We start from the raw sequence: 21,271 nt of genomic DNA on the forward strand, positions 1-21,271 counted from the left end.
GAACGACGGGTGGCGGCGGCAGTGTATTGCGTTGTGAAACATCGAAAGCAGAGCCGCTGGATTGTGAATCTTCCCGCGTAACTGGAGGCAATGTTCCTCGACGTTATATACTCGGCGACAAACCAGCTCCCTGCCTACTTCCTCTTCCTCGTTGCTGGGATATGCTTCTCGAAACTACATCGGTGAGGAAACATGTCCGTAAAACGCTCCTCCATGAAAACTGTCTAAAAAAAAATATTTATATATACTATTGTGGGAGATCTAAATTGCCACGGCGGATTTTGTCCGGCGACAAATTCTGGCGCTGCCAAGTTGAACGGATTATACTGCCTCCCTGGCCTACGTCCATGCTGGCGGCCGCTCTCCATCCAATCACAGCGGACCACCACACTGATGATGCACAGTGACGCCCACTACAACAGATGGGGACTTCGGTCCCCTTTGCTCTCTCTCTAGTCCGGCGTTGAGCCACACACAGCTTGGGTGGTGGGGAGCGAAGCGAAGTCACCTCATACTTAAACTGGCAGTGGGAACAGGTTAACCAGGCCTCAGTGTACAGAAACTGGCTTTTAACAGACAGAAAGAACGTTACCCCCAAAGAGGCGTACATCAACGACCTGTGAAATTCAAGAAATCAACAAGTCGCAAAACTTAATATTCTCATTACGTCACCGTCACAGCGACTGTCCAGTGAGGGTTGTTGAGCGGCAACCTGAAGGTGAGCCTTGCTCTGCTCTGGACGTCAGTCACGTCCCAGCCAGCAATGAAGTATCAAACATGGATACGCTACAAGCGCTGCCCGGCACAACAGCTGCACACCCTTGCAACAACTAGCGGGAGGCAAATGGTAAACACGAGCAAAGAAGAGAGTAGGAAGATGGTTACAGATCCCACGTACGAAATGTTAATGCCAAGAATAACAAGGTTTCAGCCAACAGGAATTAATTCCAATGAACAGATGAAGCTTTTAGTAACGTAAAACTGGCATGTTAAGGTCCATTTCCTTGGTTTCTATTTGTACTTAAAAAAAAAATTTCTAGCTCACGGTAAAAGTAATATACCTCACATCTGATTAATCTTATAAGTCCATTACTTGGCACGTCATGCAATCCTAGTCACTGTTAATAACACTACCAGTACCCAGTCAATGAATAGAATTCAGTGTTAGTTATGCTTATAATCATCCTTTAGTCATGTTAGTTCAGTTCGGCTGTTATCCTGTGGGCCTTAATCACCGTACACGTCCAAACTACCAAGGACCGAAATCACTGTACACGTACAGTGTGTACATTCAACGGTTGCCTGATTCAAGCACTTGCATCGCCTACACAAGTGGGGTAAAGATGTCACACACACACACACACACACACACTCATCCTCGACCAAGTCTCTCTCTCCGTAACGAGAGTCTCGACTTCGTTACGAATCTGTGGGTCGTAACAACACATATGAAACATCCAAAGGCCTGTCTCTGTCAGGGCTCCAAGCTTCGCCAGGAAGGGAGGCAAGCTGGACACACACACACACACGGCAAAGTCGTGCAATATATCTGAAAATGAAAAACTACAATGCCTACACTTTTTTTCCGTTTTTGTTTTCCTGGAATATCCGAGCGACGTGGAGGATCTGAGAGTAATCTATAAGGCTTAAGCCCAAGCTGTTCATCACCAGGCTGCAGCCAGACTATCACATTTTGGTGCCCAGTGGTCGAGCGTCGGTCAACACCAGGGGACACTTTTCACCCAGCTGGGGCCCGGCTGTGTCATCCATTTATCAAAGTCAGTGGATATTGTGCCGTGCGTTTTACCGTGCGGTGAGCACCAGTAATAAGGACGAAGAGCGCGATCTGGATATCTTTTCCCATAAGCTAAAAGGTTAGCCTTGCCTAACCTTACCTAGCCTTGCCTAGCCTAGTCTAGCCAAGCCAAGTCAAACCAGCCTAGCTTAAACGTTAATGGAAGAAAGCCGTGATCACGCTTTACGGATCAACAACCACTTACGTTGAAACAAGCCATGAAAGAGACGCAAATACACACGAGTGCAAATTAATATTAATGTAGAGAACCGTTGCCAGTGCCATTATAAATACCAGGCATACGAACATACCATTAGCGCACTGTTAAATATACATATGGAGGACATAACATTAAAATACTATCAAGCATACACAAACATGCCATAAATTTTGATAATTAAGACAACCAAACGTGACTTATATTAAGGTTACGAACTCGCAACTACAATACAGTACGACATATGTAAACGAGCGACCAGATACAATAAGACTTCATGGTAGCCATCTTCCTCTTCTTCGTGGTAGGATATATCTCTCTTGCATGGTAGCCCACATGTCTTTCTCTCATGACAGCCCATAATGTACCTCCTTCCGAAGCTGCCAATTCCCTCCCTCATGTCATCCCTTCGTCTACCTCCCCCTCTCTTAGCTGGGGGACCTAAAAGGCTTCCCTCTGGTGGTGAAGACCTTCCTCTTCGCCCCGTCGGTCTTCGGCGAACTCGAGGAGGACGGCCGGACCATCCGTCCCACAGGAGGTCAGGACGTGTCCTTCATCCTCCTGCTGGCGCGCTACCTGAACTTCACCGTCCACTGGCAACACCCGGGTCCTCTGCTCTGGGGCGAAGTGCTCGACAACGGCACCTACACCGGACTCGTGGGACAGGTGAGGGAGAGTGGATGATGGAGGGTGACATTCCTCAGGTCTGCATCTGAGGTGTAGTGACCTGGCAGGTTCGTTTCTCGAGCCTGGAATGACTGGAACACTTCGGTTAACGCCTGACTGAGAGCATTTCTCCCACTTGTAACTTGAACTGCATCATTTCACGCCATTTCTTTTTTGTTACACTAATTGTATCTGTTGATTATGCTTCACGTTACAGTGCTGCGTACGGGTGTTACAAGCTGATACGAAGAAAGGACGAAAAAAAAAAAGTACTCAGTCTGGTCACTTGGACGAGTGGAAGCGGTGAGCTCCTCCCTGAACCTTAAGGAATAGGTCATCGGTCCTGAGACTTTCATTTTAGGTCATTATAATGAGTGACTTGAGGTCACGCAGGGACGTTAGCTGTCGGCTGGTTTTTGTCTTCCTTATTGTTATTAATGACGAATTTCTTTCTTTTTTTTCTTTTTCCAGGATGATGGCAGGTCAGCAGTGCTCTCTCTCTCTCTCTCTCTCTCTCTCTCTCTCTCTCTCTCTCTCTCTCTCTCTCTCTGTAGAAAGACGTTTGCCTCCCATTTTCTTTCAGTGATGTTATTAATCCGTGACTGTGCAGGTCATGCCAGGTGGGTTGGAGTCGGCGGCTGCCGGGGATGAAGATCGATGCTTCATCCCACGAGGAAGACGAATATCAGGAGTTCCTTATAACCCACTTGCTTGGTGTATACTGTGATGTACCAACGACGTCTGCCAGTACCGCTGTGGGTGCTCAAGCATCCCGAACCAATCCTTCTTCTCCCAATCAGACAGACTAATTTTCGTGAAGCAGTAGGGCGAAAAGCCTCTCAAATGTATGCCTTTGTTGCCAAAGAACAACCAAAAAAAAATCGATCTCAACCTCTGGATGATGTCGAGGACGAGGAACATGAAGTGAGGTTGGTTGCTGCGTCCATAATTCGAGGTAAACTGTAGGATTTCTGCACCAGAAACTCTTCCTGCCGTAAGCAATCCTACTTTCAAGGTGAGGGTAAACGTCTGGGATGGTGGCGACAGTACGACTCTTCATCTGTCCTGCAGGTGCTAACGACATATTCATGGAGAGATCACAGGTGCTTCTGGAGCAATATGTCAACAGTTTTGTCTTCCGTTTCAGGAGCACAACTAACAGTCCTGTAATTTCAGGGTTACTGCCAAGGATAGGCACAAGGAACACCTTCTTCAATGATGCATTTCGTGTCAGTCAGTTACGCAATTTCTTTTTTTTTTCTAACAGGAAAGTGTCAAATTTGTTGACCTGTGGCCTCAATATTACATGAAGGCTGATATGTTTATGATGGACGGGCCACACCTGAAGGAGTTGGGTGACACGTTTTGGCAGGCTTCTCATTGACTCTAAACGTGAGGCTTGGTGAAAAAAAAAAAATAATAATAATCCATCCGTAAGCAACCCTCACGAAATGCCTAATCATAAGTTCTCTTTCTTTTTTTTAGTGTAAATAAAAGCAATATATCATCAATTCATTTTTCAGTTGGGATCAACTGCATAAATAAGTTATGAGATGACTGGAATCTTGGTTATATATCAAAATTAGAAATTTTGATACTGGAGTCTCAGAGTATATTCTTCTTAAGAGTGACAGAGGCAAATAAATCATGAGGTATGTGGTGTCTTGCTCTTAGTCACAGACAATCTCAAATCTGTACTGAAAAACCGCATGTTGGTTGATAACCAAGGCTCCGTTTTTGTGGACATTTGGGATAAGTTTCGTAAGAAAATAACAGTAAGAGTAATGTACAGGTCCACACATACAGATGCAAGACGTTGCCACGAGACTTTATGACTGGCTAATAGCAGTGTGCAATGAAATCGAATGGATCATAATGGATGACTAGAACATACCATACGTGAGGAGAATTCCATTCCAGTAGCTTCGGGTATGTTAGTGTCTCAACACACTTTGTTGACAAACCTACAGATGACGTGAATATATCATTAGAAAATGAGCAACTTGCCTATAGTCTTGTATCTGAGGCAAAAGTTTGGTAAGAGCGATTAACGACGAGTCACCTTTGAGCAAGCTTTTTACCACTGTCTGCAATGCTGGTAGACACGACAGTCTTGAAAAGATATAATATCTTAGACATGCAAACTCTAATGATCTTCACAATGTTCTTGATAGAATAAGCTGGGATGACATCATCAATGACAATGATAAGAACGCAGCTTTGGAAAGCTTCAGTAAGACACTCAAAGCAGTAGAGGGGACACACGTGCCACTGGATAGCAGATGGTCATTTTAGGGAACTAAGCCAAAATAGTGGAAAAGTGAAATAAGAACTACCAGCTGTCTACAAGAACAACAAGCAAAATGGTAAAATTACATAAATCTGAAGAAATTCGCGGCAGCCGGCCCATAGTCAGCCTAGCTGTTCATCCAACCCTAGGGGCTGGTCGATATAGCTTAGTCTAGGATATATATACATACCATCACTCCCAGACACGTTGTAGGAATCAGGCCTCGCCGGAAGGTTATACCTAATCAATGTAACTCACTCTATTACACCCAGAGGCTAACTGATGAAAATCTGTGAGAGGTTTCACCGCTGAGCTGTGGCTCCATCATCAAAGCTTCTCTCCATCAATCAGAATATCTGGCTGATTGGAAGACTTCACGTGTCCCACCAACACCCGAGTCCAGATGGCCTCAGACTCTTGATGAGTTACGATCGACTGGCATCACCCGAGGATCCCCAGGTCACCATGTGAATCTTGCGTTTAATTTAGCTCGGACAGACACTGCACGATCCACAGACCTTCAGCACTTTGGTAAGGCTATAGACGTCTTCATCATTCTCCTGAACTTAACATGAACATAGAAAATCGTAAGGTCTCAGTTGCCTTCACCTATGTCGACCTAATAACTAACTCAGTCGTCGGGAGAGCCATCAGCCTTGGGTTCCGGAGATGTACGACTCCATGGCTCGCAGACTTCTTCAAGTGAGGTTCGTCAGGCTGTAACGTTTCCGAAGGTCCATCTCCACCTTCCGTAACACCTCACCTGTCGGGTCCCAGAAGACAAAAAGATGGTGGACATAGAGCTTCCTCAACCTTGATCGCAAAATTTCAAGTTTTCTCCAAACTCACATCTGCCTCCTCACCCGTTCTGTTTCCTGATCAACAACTCAACAGAGACTGCTACAAAAGGCGGAAATAAGAAGAAACACAATAACCTTCGATCCTTCCTACGTCGTCTATCAAGAGGAAAACTTAGTGACTCTCCAGACTCCTTGGCATCATCACTTCCACCCCTATGTCATCCACGCCACTGTTACCTCCTGCCATCTGAGATCTCTCACCCCGATGCACATGTGTTCACCACCACAAACGACTCGAAACACATCCACCCTTCATTTAATTTCTCAGTCTTCCCTTCTTCCTCTAATATAATTCTGCGGTTAACATTGTCAAATGCTTCAGCAAAGTCGAAGAAAAACAGTGTCCATTTTCCTTCCCAGCAAGAGAGTTGCATAAATATTATCACAGTGGAATGTGAGTTTGTATACCTTTACCTGGCACAAGGCCCGCCCGGCTGGCTTCCGTTGATACGAATGTTGTTGAAGGAGTGTTCTAGGATGTATTGTTTTTAATCACTTCCTCGTAGACTATGAATATATGTGATGTCACGGTAAATAGTCTATACTGCTGCTATGTCCTCCTTTTGTGGTAGGGGTGTTAAGTATGCCATTTTGTGTGTATCCTCTATACTGTTTCGATTAATGGTATTGTCATCACTGTCTCTTTAAAGAATATATCTGGAATTTCATCAAATCCTGAAGCTACAATTTGTTCAAACTGACCAACTGCTTTGATTATGCCATTTTCTGATGCTTCAATACCCGTGATGGCATTTGCATCATGGACTACATATTCCATCACAGATATTACCTTTCTTTGTCACGCTGAACACAATCTTATGCTGATCGTACAGCATTCAACATACTTTCTTTGGGTCCCTTTCTTATGTGCTGTGCCACTGTATAAAGCCCAGCCTCAGATATCAATATCCTTCCATGCGTTTATATTTATAAGAACAGAACTACTGAATTCTATTCCATGGTTTGTAATCCTCTCTCCACAATTACTATCTCTTCTCTTCTATGAGAACTTATAACTTTAACATCATTTAATCTCCTCTTTCTCTTTACCTCTTCTCTATTCCCGTAACTTACAGTAAACATTTTCTTCTAATTCTTCTTTTCCCCCATCTGTTAATCCATCGCTTTCTCCAACACCATCTCTTGGCATCCTTCGCTCTACACCACCATTTCCCTTTTCCAGTTGGCACTGACCTCTTCCTTATTGAGGCATCAAGCAGCGTTGTGCTGGTTATTAACAGGTGAAGAATTCACTCCTAATCTGTATTTGTCATCAGATCATTAACCTGATTTCAAGACATTTTCTCAACGCAGAAGTTCAGGTCCTTCAACCACACGAGCGAGTGTGTTTTTTTTTGCAGCTAACTTATATTCGTCGTCTTTATGTATTGCTGCTCGGCAATAGACGTTTATGATCGACAATGCTCGTCTTATGAACAGCGATGTCTGTGGCGGGCGTCATATTATTTTCAATATAAAGAAAAGGAAGGTCGAGCACATCACTGACTCGTGTTGCTCTGTAGTTGACTTGGCAGTCTCACATACGTGTGTGTGTGTGTGTGTGTGAGAGAGAGAGAGAGAGAGAGAGAGAGAGAGAGAGAGAGAGAGAGAGAGAGAGAGAGAGTTAAATCCTGAGAGAAAACAGAATTACCACAGTAGCTCTAAGAAGAGTATAAACCCAGTGGCATAACCACAGAAGGTGAAATGCTAGCGCACCAGAAGAGCTGCAGATTGCCGGCTCACACACCAACATCAAGGGGTTTGACGACAGATCATAGCAATAAAGAGATTCGCCCAAGGGAAAGGCGACCTTGACAAGGAGTGTACAGGTTCTGGCACCTTGCAGACAACCAAAAATTACACCACGTCAAGACCATGACAATACCTGTCCTGACTTACATGTACCAACGTCCCTGCCCCCACATCACGCTCGCTGAAGTTACAGAGGAGACAAAATACGGCTATACGATTCGTCGCAAGTGAAAGATAACCTCACATAGAAAACACCGTAGAACAGCAGGAACGACTGAAGATTAAACCAGTCGGTTCACACTTAAGAGAAGCAGTCCAGAGAGTGTGGCAGAGACTTGAAGACAACGATGATACAAAGTAGAGACAGAAGCCGAGATGTGGAGCACAGTACAAACATGGAGGAACACCCTTGGTTCCCTGGAAGCCTCAGAGCGCTCAGGGAGGGAGGGAGGCTCCGGTCATCATCCATCCATGTACACAATGTTCACCTCAGCTGGGTGAATCTACCGCAAAAAAACAGATAATACGAATACTTATACACACACCCCCAGTCTGCCTGGGGTATATTAATAAGGCACCAGTAACACGCTTCCAGAAAATCCCCCACATGCATTAAAAAAAAACAAACAAACATACAGCTGTACACACATCAATCTTTTCTTCCATTTCAAGCAATCCCATCCCCTGTCCCACCTCTTCTTCCTCTCCCATAACCACACTGTTGAAAAAATAAGTGCGACTCTACATATTACCACCTTCAAGAGGCACTACACCATACGACACCATGTGAAATGCAAGACCTCTTTCTGCTCTACTGAATGAAGGAGTGCACAGGAACCGAGAGTATATATCTATATATATATATATATATATATATATATATATATATATATATATATATATATAGATATATATATATATATATATATATATATATATATATATATATATATATATATATATATATATATATATGCGTGTGAGAGGTAAAGTTTGCCTGTGTGGCCATCATTTATCTGGGTGCAGGTGTGGGTGATCCTCACCAGGTCAAAAGAATTATGTATTTCACGTTGACACTCCCATTTTGTGTGTGCTGGTGCGGCTGCTGCTAATACTGCCATGGTGATGTATCGGCCAGGATATTTATTATAACGTCTGCGTTGCTGTTGTGTGGGAGAGGGGGGGAGGACGAGAGAGAGAGAGAGAGAGAGAGAGAGAGAGAGAGAGAGAGAGAGAGAGAGAATTACCTATTTTTTTTTTTTTTTTTTTTTTTTTAAGGTAGGGTTAGCACGTAGCCTTCACAGCATGTTGTCGCGCTTCCTAAAGAAAAAAACAACAACAATAAATGTTTCCCTCATCTTCTCTTCTACTGTTAAAAAACACAGTTGCCAATCCACGGTTCATCTGGGAATGACCTTACCCACAAGGTCAAGTTTTCTTTTAAATGTCACTGTCGTTATCCCACATTTTTTTTTGTTTTTGTTTATAACTTTCTGGTATTTCACGGAATAATCGTCCTATTTTTTTTCTTCCCCTTCAATTCGCATATTTCTCGTCTGCGATCTTTCTGGTACATTCCCAGTTTTTTCAATTTTCTTTTTCATCAGACATTTGATGATTTTGTATTTTCTCGCCCAAAAATGTTTTTTCAGCTCTGAACCATTTTTCTTGATGATCTCTTACTTCCCTCCGGGCATACATTATCATGAATCTTAGCTCTCTCTCTCTCTCTCTCTCTCTCTCTCTCTCTGGGTCGCAAATTCGATTCTTAAAGAGTTTTTTTCTTCTTCGGCCCTTCAAAGTCGAGTGATTTTAAATTATTTTTGACCCTTCAAATTCGAGATTCTTAATTTTTTGACCCTTCGAGTAATTCAAAAAAAAGTTTGATCCTTCCATTCAAGTGATTTTTAATTTTTTTGACCCTTCAATTTCGAGATATTTAATTTTCTGAACCTTCAATTCGAGTTTTTAATTTTTTTGACCCTTTAAATTCGAGAGAATCTAAATTAGTTTTGACCCTTCAATTTCGAGATATTTAATTTTCTGAACCTTCAATTCGAGTTTTTAATTTTTTTGACCCCCTCAAATTCGAGTGATTTTCAATTTTTTTTGACCATTCAAATTCGAGTGATTTTTCTTTTATCCTTCTTGTTACTTTATGCGCACCAAACCATATTAATCTGTGCTTGTCAAGTGTTTTTTGAATTTTCCCTCTAACTTGTTGATTTCCTATTTGACTACTGACGGCACAACGCGGCAGTTTTCAGCCAACCTTCATACGTACATGTTCAACATATTCATCGTCAGGTTTCTGTGTCTCGTTGTGCATGATCTCATCATCATACCGCTCATTATTTGGTTTGATAGTAATCACCTAATTGACATACTTCTTGAATTAAACTTTCCCATTCAAAATAAGTCTTACATCATCTTCTATTGTTTTTCTTTTTTTTTCTATTCTCTAGGGCTTTCAATATCGGGTCTATGTAGAGAGTGAGTTATCTGGTCATCATTTTTCTAATCATTAGATTATTAGATCATTTTTAGCAGTTTGGTATTTCTTCTTTGGCTTCTGATCCTATATCGCCTCGCTCACTTTAGTATCAAAACAGCAGAGATAAATAGCTAGGGAGATAGAAAAGATAGAGAGATAGATAGATAGATTGGTATATAGAGATAGATAGACTGGTAGATATACAGATAGAACAGAGATAGATAGATAGGGAGATATATAGATAAAACATATAGATAGATAGGTAGATATATAAACAAAATAGAGATAGATATATAGATAAATAGATAGACAGACAGAGGTAGATAGATAGATAGATAGATAGATAGAGAGAGAGAGAGAGAGAGAGAGAGAGAGAGAGAGAGAGAGAGAGAGAGAGAGAGAGAGAGAGAGAGAGAGAGAATCTTGTTTCACTTTTCCAGTTTCCTACGTTCCATAACATCTGCTGATGAATGTAGAACATCCTTCATGAAAATCTACCCCACCTCTACCGGTATGGTTCAGTGTATACATCTGCTGCCGCCCCTCACCACCCGGTATGGCTCAGTATTTCTGCCAGCCTTCCTCCCCTCACCACCCGGTATGGCCCAGTATATTTGCTACACCCCCGCCTACCCTCACCCGATATGGCCCAGTATATCTACTCCCCCCCCCCCCCCCACGGCTCAGTATATCTACACACACACAGGAAAAAAACTTTGATAAACTCTGTCTGGCAAGTAAGGCAGGGAGGGAGGGGGCTCACACGTCACCTTCCGGGGAACAATACAGCGAAGGGTTTTCACCCAGCTCCTCTCGTTTTCCAAGGCAACAGAAAACGTCCTTTGAGGGTCTTGAACTGATTTTCTATTGTTTTTCAACAGAGGCAACAATAACAACGTGTGTGTGTGTGTGTGTGTGTGTGTGTGTGTGTGTGTGTGTGTGTGTCGCCCCTGCAGGAGGATGGGTTCAGGTCAGGGGCTGTGGGGCGAGACACGAGAGACCCAGAGAATAATGCCTGAGGGAGGAGCGCGGGGAACAGAAAATAGGTGCTGAGGTGAGGTAGAGAAGTGCGCTCGGAGGGCCAGAGAACAGTGCCAGAGGGGCCCTGAGAATAGTGCTTGAAGGGCCCTGAGAATAGTGCCAGAGGGGCCCTGAGAATAGTGCCAGAGGGGCCCTGAGAATAATGCTTGAGGGGCCCTGAGAACAATGCTTGAGGGGCCCTGAGAATAGTGCTTGAGGGGCCCTAAGAACAGTGCCTGAGGGGCCCTGAGAACAGTGCTTGAGGGGGTCCTGAGAACAATGCTTGAGGGGCCCTGAGAATAGTGCTTGAGGGGCCCTGAGAACAGTGCTTGAGGGGCCCTGAGAATAGTGCCAGAGGGGCCCTGAGAATAGTGCTTGAAGGGCCCTGAGAACAGTGCTTGAGGGGCCCTGAGAATAGTGCTTGAGGGGCCCTGAGAACAGTGCTTGAGGGGCCCTGAGAACAGTGCTTGAGGGGCCCTGAGAACAGTGCTTGAGGGGCCCTGAGAACAGTGCTTGAGGGGCCCTGAGAACAGTGCTTGAGGGGCCCTGAGAACAGTGCTTGTGGGGGGCCCAAGAACAATGATCAGGGAGCCCAGAAAATAATGCCTGATGCCTAGATAAACAATGCACTATGGACTCAATCAAATAACGCCAAAGGTGCCACGAAAACACTGCCCCGGGGGGGTCAATAATAATAATAACAGCGCTCGAGGACCTAAGAAAACAGTACACGGAGACCCGGTGAGGCATTAATGGGGCGGCCGGGGAAAAAATAATGTTTTAGGGACCTTGAAAATAACTCTGGGGAGGGGAGGGCAGAAAAGAGTGCATGAGGGGGGCCCAGAAACTAATGCTCTGGTGGCCTGGCACATAATTTGGGGTGGGGGAGACAAAAATAGTGCTGAACACAGGAAATAGTACAAGGGGGGCCCTAGAAAAAAATAGTCCGGGGTCTAGGAAATAGTGCTGGGGGGTGTAGAAAATAGTAAAGGGGCCTAGAAAACATCGCTGGGGTCTAGGGAATAGTGCTGGGGGCCCAGACAATAGTGCTGGCGGTCTGTGTGAAAATAATGCTGGGACCGAGGAAATAACGCTAGGGTCCCCAGGAAATAACGCTAGGGTCCCCAGGAAATAACGCTAGGGTCCCCAGGAAATAACGCTAGGGTCCCCAGGAAATAACGCTAGGGTCCCCAGGAAATAGGAGATGGCTTTATAATGCGCCTATAATGAAATTCAAACACCACGAGAATAAAGTGCTAATACAGTAGCTATAAGTACGATAGAGAACATTTAACTGAAAAAAAAAAAGAATGTCCGGTGTAAAAGGTTAATGTAGGCTTTTAAAATGTAAACTCCAATTACTTTTTAATCTGACCTTTTTTTTTTTGGTCAATAGGTGAGGTTAGAGGAGAGGAAGAAGAGGTGGAATAGGTGGGAGAGAGAGAGAGAGAGAGAGAGAGAGAGAGAGAGAGAGAGAGAGAGAGAGAGAGAGAGAGAGAGAGAGAGAGAGGATAGACTGAAATGGAAGAGTAGAAGACGTGAGTGTTTACAGGTGTGTATGTATAGTGTGAGGTTTTGGAAAGCATGTGGAGGAGGATTTTCCACGAGTGTAATTTCGGTGGGTTATCTGTACACCCCCAGAGCACACTAGGATGTGTGTGTGTGTGTGTGTGTGTGGTGTTGCGTCTTTGGTTTCTGAAGGAGACTGGCTTGGCTTAGGTCAACAGACATTCACTGTGTACATCGATGGATGATGACTGGAGCCTCCCACAGTGCTTCGAGGTACCTACACACCTCTCTCTCTCTCTCTCTCTCTCTCTCTCTCTAGGTGTCCAGCTGGCGACAGACTGTAACCTTTTGCACCGTATGAACGCGTGCTTCCAAAGAACGTACAAACCTCCAACCACCAATCTCGAACCCGGGACCTTATGCTCGGTAGGCGGGAACGCCACCGCGATCATGGCCTAGCTGTAACGCTCACTCCTACCACGCACAATGTCCCGGGCTGTTGAAGGTTGTATGATATATATACATACATATATATATATATATATATATATATATATATATATATATATATATATATATATATATATATATATTTATATTTATTTTACTTTGTCGCTGTCTCCCGCGTTTGCGAAGTAGCGCAAGGAAACAGACGAAAAAAATGGCCCAACCCACCCCCACACACACGTACACACATACACGTCCACACACGCAAATATACACACCCATACATCTCAATGTACACATATATATACATACACAGACACATACATATATACCCATGCACACAATTCACACTGTCTGCCTTTATTCATTCCCATCGCCACCTCGCCACACATGGAATACCATCCCCCTCCCCCCTCATGTGTGCGAGGTAGCGCTAGGAAAAGACAACAAAGGCCCCATTCGTTCACACTCAGTCTCTAGCTGTCATGCAATAATGCCCGAAACCACAGCTCCCTTTCCACATCCAGGCCCCACACAACTTTCCATGGTTTACCCATATATATATATATATATATATATATATATATATATATATATATATATATATATATATATATATATGAGACTATTGTTTGTGTGTTTCGGGAATAAAGTTACATAATCGTGTTGCCCCGTCTCTGTATATCATGTTTTTACTCGTATATGCGTACACACACAGACACACACACACCTAAGCCAGGTACCTATTTATCGACCAGCTTCGTAGGGAGGATTAACAACTGGGTGGCACTGTGAGCCGACAGCCGCGCCCAGGATTCGAACCTATGCAGTCTGTTGCTGACTGATGGGCTAACCACGACCCCACAAAGGCCCATATATGCACATGTGTACGTGTGTATTTTTGTGTGTATGTGTACACGTGTGAGTATGGTGTGTGTAGGTGGCATGATGTTTCCGACAGACCATTTGTCAAGGAATACCATAAAACTGGAACGAACCAGCGAGTTATCAATGGCCGGGTGTGCGACAGGCTAGTGGCACGGGGGAAAATGGAAGATATATCGTTTATGACATTTTTCCCACTCGATAAAAGTGTGTGTGTATATATATATATATATATATATATATATATATATATATATATATATATATATATATATATCTTGAGCTTTGAGTGAAGCGCAATTGAAGCTCAAGTCGACACTGCTTCGTACGACAGCTCTGTGCCATTTTGAGCGGAGTGAAGTGTCACTGAACCCGAAGGGGTTGAAACTGCTTCGTTCTCAGCTCTTGTCGTGTCCACAGCGTCCGGCAGAGCTCCCTCGCCTGAGCGTTTGTTACTGAAATCTTTATAACAACAACTTGTCAGAGAATTTAATCAACACTTAGAAATTTCCTCCCCCCCCATTCCGAAGCAATACTGCTTTGAACGAATCAGTTTGAAGCCTTGAAAAAAAAAATTTCGACAAGAATAAGACAGGTCACGTGCGTCCAGTGACCTGCAGTGCACGAAGCCCGACCACCCCCCCCCCCTCATGCCATGAATGGAACTACCACACAGACGGATCACCTCAGAGTGGATCAATCGACCACATATTAATCTTCCTCTCCAGTAGAGACGATAGTTAAGGTTAATGGTAGGTATGGTGAACCTCAACGTAGATGCAGTGAAGTAGCCTTCGAGCAGAACCCATGTCGTGTGTATTATCTCTACATACATATATCAAGGAAGTTTTAAGTTGGACACTCCGTCATTACCCTCGCCGAACCCACACAAGGGACAGGCTCCATGTGATGTAAGCATATTCCATCTTGTGGTTACCCTGTGACGGACAGCGTAGACAACAAGCTCAAGCTGAGTCCCATAATGTATCACAGTATGTGACACACACCTTATGTTGCAGATCATACTGTGTACACATGGTGGAACCCACCACAAGTTAGCTTTTCGGGCCAACCAACGCTGCAGGCTAGACACTGGGCGTATCTTGGGTTCCGTATCTTTATAAAGAAAACTGCGTGTCATGTAGCCACCAGCTTCCTCTCTCTCTCTCTGCCCCGCCTATCTCCGTCATCTCTCATACATCAGCCTCTCCGTCTGACCCTATGAAAGGCTGTGGTCCTCAGGGTTCTGTCCTGTCTCCGCTGTTCCTCATCTGTCTTCTAATCGGTTTCCATTCTTTATCAGATAACCAAATGCATTCATACGCTGACGACTCAACGTGGCATTTTTCCACTTCTTGCAAATCACCTTCATCTTTTTTTTTTCTTCGTTCTACGTCTCATCTCTCAAGAAAAAATAAAAAAATCTATAAACACAGTTTTGAACGAGGTGTCCTAGAGGAGCAATCGCAAACTATTTGAAGTTTAATGCCTCTAAAACACTTAATTCTTCCTAAAACCATTCAACCCTTTGTTACCTCCTCAGATGGCTCTACCGTCTACCAATAAATGCAACAAACATATTTCAACAAACACCTGAGAAACATAAAGTCTTGTTCAAATGCCACAACTTCTTTTCTTCTGAGCCGCTGCTTAGGCTGTGCCATGGACTGATTCCTTCATTTTTTTTTTTAGCAACGTATTTCCATCTGGGGAGGTTCCAGCTGTACGTACTGGAATGAGTCCAGTCCAAAATAACCTGACCTCAGACCGTGACCCATTTCTCTTGCTCTCTGAAGTTAGGTTCTCTTTGCCTCTTCTATAGGAGTTACTTCGCTTCTGCTCTTGATAAAATGGCTACTTGTATGCTGTTCTCTAGTCCATGTAAATACTTTAGCAAGCGCCTACGTCACCTGATCACCGTGTGGTCGCTGGTAGATGCAAAGTCTCTCTCCAAACCTGAAAAGACGGGGACAATTTCCTTATGTCTCTCCTAACAACTACCACTTTTTCCCGTTCTTAAAAGGCAGATTTCTCCCCAAGCCTGAAAACCCTTAGATCATTTTTCCCATTCTGCTTTTCTCCCATCCTCTATCAGTGCTTTTAATATCTCACGAAAGTCCTGACCTACATGAGGATTTCTGTCCGTCATTCGTCGCCTTCGAGAACCTCTAAAGCTCCTCCTTGCCTCTCTGCTCTCCCCTCTCCCGGCCAGGTCAGCGAGGGTGAGGGCGACCTGGGCGTGGCCAACATCTTCCTGGACCTGCAGCGGTCCTGGTACATCAGGTTCACGTACCCTTACACGTACGAGCAGGCTTGCTTCATCACCCCGGCGCCCAGGGAGCTGCCTCGCTGGATGGCCCTGGGCTTCCCTTTCACCCCCGTGGTGTGGTTGGCTCTGGCCATCACCCTAGCTGCTGTCGGCCTCCTGTACCCGGTCCTCGCTCGCCTCCCGCCTAGCACTCGTGACCACGCGGAGTTCTACAGGTGAGTTAGGGGGGGACAGGAGCGAGGGTGGTGTGTGTGTGTGTGTGTGTGTGTGTGTGTGTGTGTGTGTGTGTGTGTGAGCATCAAGGTGGTTGTTGAGGTGTTGTGGTAGGAGGTTGTTGACATGAGGTAGTGTGCTGAGGTGACTGGAGGGGATGTGGTCATGACAGGGGGAGGGGGAGGGGTGGTGTTGTAGAGGTGGAAGTGGCAACAGTGGCTATTTCAGTGGTAGCGGGTGATGGTGGGAGTGTCAGTGGTGGCAGTGGGGGATGGTGGGAGTGTCAGTGGTGGCAGTGGGTGATGGTGGGAGTGTCAGTGGTGGCAGTGGGTGATGGTGGGAGTGTCAGTGGTGGCAGTGGGTGATGGTGGGAGTGTCAATGGTGGCAGTGGGTGATGGTGGGAGTGTCAGTGGTGGCAGTGGGGGATGGTGGGAGTGTCAGTGGTGGCAATGGGTGATGGTGGGAGTGTCAGTGGGTGATGGTGGGAGTGTAAGTAGTGGTGATGTGGGTGAGTAGCGACTGTGGATGTGATAGTCCTGCTGGTGGTTGAGATGGTGGTAGAGGTGGGTGGTAATAGTGGTAGAATTTGCGTGTGTAAGGTCAACTTGGTGGGAGTGATGGTGTGGTAGGGAATGGTGGCGGCGGTGCAGTGATGGAAGTGATTGTGGTGGCAATGGTTGTAGTGCTGGTAGTCTTGTGGTTGTGGTGAGGGAGTTGTGCAACTGGTTCTGCTTCTGGTGCGCTGGTTCTTAAGGTGATGCGATGTGTAGGTTGTGGTTGTACCACTGGTTATGATGGTGGTAGTGATGATGGTAGCCACACGTTGTGCCTCGTGTCCACTAGCGGTTGTGGTGTGGAATGTTGTGACGGGAGTTGTGGTCGATGTTGTAGCGAGCAGCGGTGGTGACAATGGTGCGGATGGAAGACGTTACAACCATAACTGTTGTTGGGAGGTTATGAATGGTGTGCGGGATGTGTTGTTGTAGTGGCCAGTGTGTACTGTAGGCTGGGCAAACACTGGCCCTGGCAGGCAAACTTTTTTGGGTCGAGTTCAGTATTAAACTCTCATGCTGTCGGAGGGACTTTTGGGTGAGTGCAATATGTAACTCTCTCTCTCTCTCTCTCTCTCTCTCTCTCTCTCTCTCTCTCTCTCTCTCTCTCTCTCTCTCTCTCTTTCTTCTATTTGTTTCCCTCCCTCTGTCGGGGGAGAGAGAAGAGAGAGGGATAGGGAGGGAAAGAGAAGAGAGAGGGAAGGAGAGAGAGGAGAGAGGGAGATGGAGAGAAAAGAGAGAGGGAGAGGGATGGAGAGAGAAGGGCGAGGGAGGGAGAGAGAAGGGAGAGGGAGGGAGGGAGAGAGAAGAGAGAGAGAGAGAGAGGGAGGGAGTGAGAAGAGAGAGGGAGAGGGAGGAAGAGAAAAGAGCAAGGGAGAGGGCAGGAGAGAGAAGGGAGAGGGAGGGAGAGAGAAGAGAGAGGGAGAGGGAGGGAGAGAGAAGAGAGAGGGAGAGGGAGGAAGAGAGAGGGACTCCCTGTTTCTCACATTTTCTCATATACAGTCTTACGTGGACAATATGTCAGTGAGTTCAATATGCAATTAACACCAGCACACGGTACATATCCTCGTTACTGGTGAGCCCCTGGCTCTCTCTCAGTCCCACTGGACGTATAGCCACTAGTGTGGCACTAGTTGCCACAGCTCCACTGGACGTACAGACCCCCAAAACTAGTGTAGCACTAGTTGCAACTGCCCCACTGGACGTACAGACCTATACCACCAGTGTGGCACTAGTTACGACAGTCTTACTGGACGTACAGACCCCCACAACCAGTGTGGCACTAGTTGCAACAGCTCCACTGGACGTACAGACCCCCACCACTAGTGTGACACGAGTTGCGACAGCCCCACTGGACGTACAGACCCCCAGCACTAGTGTGGCACTAGTTGCAACACCTTCACTGGACGTACAGACCCCCACCACTAGTGTGGCACTAGTTGCGACAGCCCCACTGGACGTGCCGACCCCCACCACTAGTGTGGCACTAGTTGCGACAGCCCCACCGGACGTACAGACCCCCACCACTAGTGTGGCACTAGTTGCGACAGCCCCACCGGACGTACAGACCCCCACCACTAGTGTGGCACTAGTTGCAACAGCTCCACTGGACGTACAGACCCCCACAACCAGTGTGGCACTAGTTGCCACAGCCCCACTGGACGTGCCGACCCCCACCACTGGTGTAGCTCAAGTTGCGACAGCGCCACAGAGGAAGTCAATATCCCCTGGCAGTTCTCTGGCCCAACATCACGATTCACTGGATTCATCTTTCCATATTATTCCCCTCAAGCGACCGCTGGAAACTGGCAGCCAGGCTCTGTCTCGTCCTTCGCTACAACATTAAAGAATTTCTCCGACACAACCGGAGCCAAGAATGAACCCAGGCGGTTTCCAGGTCAGAGTGGTAAAGGTCAAGGTTGCTGTGGTTACAGCATTTCATTTTAACGTATCACCTACACAAGTATTGGCCAAGGGTTCATGTATTACCTACACAGATACTGGCCAAGGGTTCATGTATTACCTACACAGATATTGGCCAAGGGTTCATGTATCACCTACACAAGTATTGGCCAAGGGCTCATGTATCACCTACACAAGTATTGGCCAAGGGCTCATGTATCACCTACACAAATATTGGCCAAGGGCTCATGTATCACCAACAAAGACATTGGCCAAGGGCTTTCACTCAAGCATATGGAGGAACCTACGTATCCACAGGTCAAAATGTGAGGAGGAGGTCAGGTCATGGAGGCTGTGAAGAGGACAACACTTCCTCTGGAGTAATTGGATTCTCACGTGAACAAACCCGAGCAAACTAAGCTAACGACCCACTTGGAGAGAGAGGCAACCTCGCTGATTCCCAGAGGCCAAAATGTTGTGAATCATAACTCTGCAAGCCAATGTTGTTAATAACAACTGTGCGAGCCAATCGAGTGTATGGTTTTTCCATGCAGTGGTATTTTGTTTTATATTAGATATTGACCGAACTTCAGTGGACTTTACATATAAGGAACAACAGTGAACTTAAAGGAGAGGTGAAGTAATGATGATGATGTGGGTGGGTTACTGAAGTTATGGGAATAGTCGTCATGGTTTAGTGAAACTGATAAAACTGAAGACTCCGGGAAAAAAATTATATATATATATATATATATATATATATATATATATATATATATATATATATATATATATATATATAATTTTTTTCGTGTATTTACGCATCTTGCTAATACACGAAAGCGCTAAGGATCTCGTGCTCCTTTTCCATGTGTTTTTCCAGCATATATATATATATATATATATATATATATATATATATATATATATATATATATATATATATAAGTAATGGATCTGTTGCTTGGAAAACACAGTCGTAACAGGAAAGAATCACTCGGGCTTGGATGAACATCTTTGGTTCCACTGGCTAACGTTTCGCAAATCACATACACCATCACCAGGAGGCAATCAAGAAAGGAGAACATTCATGTAATATATACATTATGAGTTTCTGTTAAAAAGTATAGAATTTCAAATGTTTCTATGAAAACTGTGTGTATCATCAAAAGGCCAAAATGAAATGAATAAACGAGAAACAATTTAAGAAAATCAGTAACGACAACCAATCCTTGCTTATTTAGATATAATATAAATACAATAAAAACGTGACTTAAATTCAACAGAGAAGGTATTTCGCAGTCGAGATTATAAATCCTACACTTAATAACGAAATATTCTAACGTCAAAAATATACATTTCAGAACAACGGCACATTTCTACCTGATAACAGTTACGTACGCACACACGATCACTCTGTTGATACCTCGAGGTTACGGAGACAGGGTCTGTTGATACCTCGAGGTTACGGAGACAGGGTCTGTTGATACCTCGAGGTTACGGAGACAGGGTCTGTTCCTGCACATTAGGAGGGACAGCCAGTACGAAACAGATGGGTGGCTGATGAACTACTGTAGAATCTTTATCTCGACTGGAGAAATATTATCTCCGGTGAGTTTATCTTGTTAGAAGTAGTCACGACGTAATGCATTTCAGATAAGGTAGGACTGTTAGCCATTGTTAATCTTCTCTGGTCTTCCTCGAATCATTCATTCTACGTTGGGTTTTATAATATACATTTTTTTTTTTAACAGAAACTGATAATCTATATATGACATGAATATGTGTCCATTATCTTATAGCCTGTGATGATGGTGCATATAATTACCGACACGTAAGCCAATAAAACTAAAGTTTACCCTGGTGATTATTTTCATATATATATATATATATATATATATATATATATATATATATATATATATATATATATATATATATATATATAATGTAGGTTTGCGGCAGGGGTGTGTGATGTCTCCATGGTTGTTTAATTTGTTTATGGATGGGGTTGTTAGGGAGGTGAATGCAAGAGTTTTGGAAAGAGGGGCAAGTATGAAGTCTGTTGGGGATGAGAGAGCTTGGGAAGTGAGTCAGTTGTTGTTCGCTGATGATACAGCGCTGGTGGCTGATTCATGTGAGAAACTGCAGAAGTTGGTGACTGAGTTTGGTAAAGTGTGTGGAAGAAGAAAGTTAAGAGTAAATGTGAATAAGAGCAAGGTTATTAGGTACAGTAGGGTTGAGGGTCAAGTCAATTGGGAGGTGAGTTTGAATGGAGAAAAACTGGAGGAAGTGAAGTGTTTTAGATATCTGGGAGTGGATCTGGCAGCGGATGGAACCATGGAAGCGGAAGTGGATCATAGGGTGGGGGAGGGGGCGAAAATTCTGGGAGCCTTGAAG

General features: G+C 44.8%; 2 protein-coding genes across 2 annotated transcripts in view; one reads left to right on the top strand and one right to left on the bottom strand.

Annotated features, from left to right (window-relative positions):
* LOC139750002 (uncharacterized) overlaps positions 1–21,271 on the bottom strand; it is a 402,403-nt gene that overhangs the window by 241,774 nt on the left and 139,358 nt on the right. The window lies entirely within an intron of this gene.
* The window catches only part of LOC139750203 (uncharacterized), a 35,519-nt gene continuing 33,093 nt past the window's right edge, over positions 18,846–21,271 (top strand). The window contains exons 1-2 of the mRNA XM_071664691.1: positions 18,846–18,866; positions 19,001–19,197. Coding sequence (XP_071520792.1) covers positions 18,846–18,866; positions 19,001–19,197 — 218 coding nt within the window. The remainder of the gene's footprint in view (positions 18,867–19,000; positions 19,198–21,271) is intronic.

The sequence above is a fragment of the Panulirus ornatus genome, chromosome 1, assembly GCF_036320965.1.
Source record: "Panulirus ornatus isolate Po-2019 chromosome 1, ASM3632096v1, whole genome shotgun sequence".
Classification (NCBI taxonomy): domain Eukaryota; kingdom Metazoa; phylum Arthropoda; class Malacostraca; order Decapoda; family Palinuridae; genus Panulirus; species Panulirus ornatus.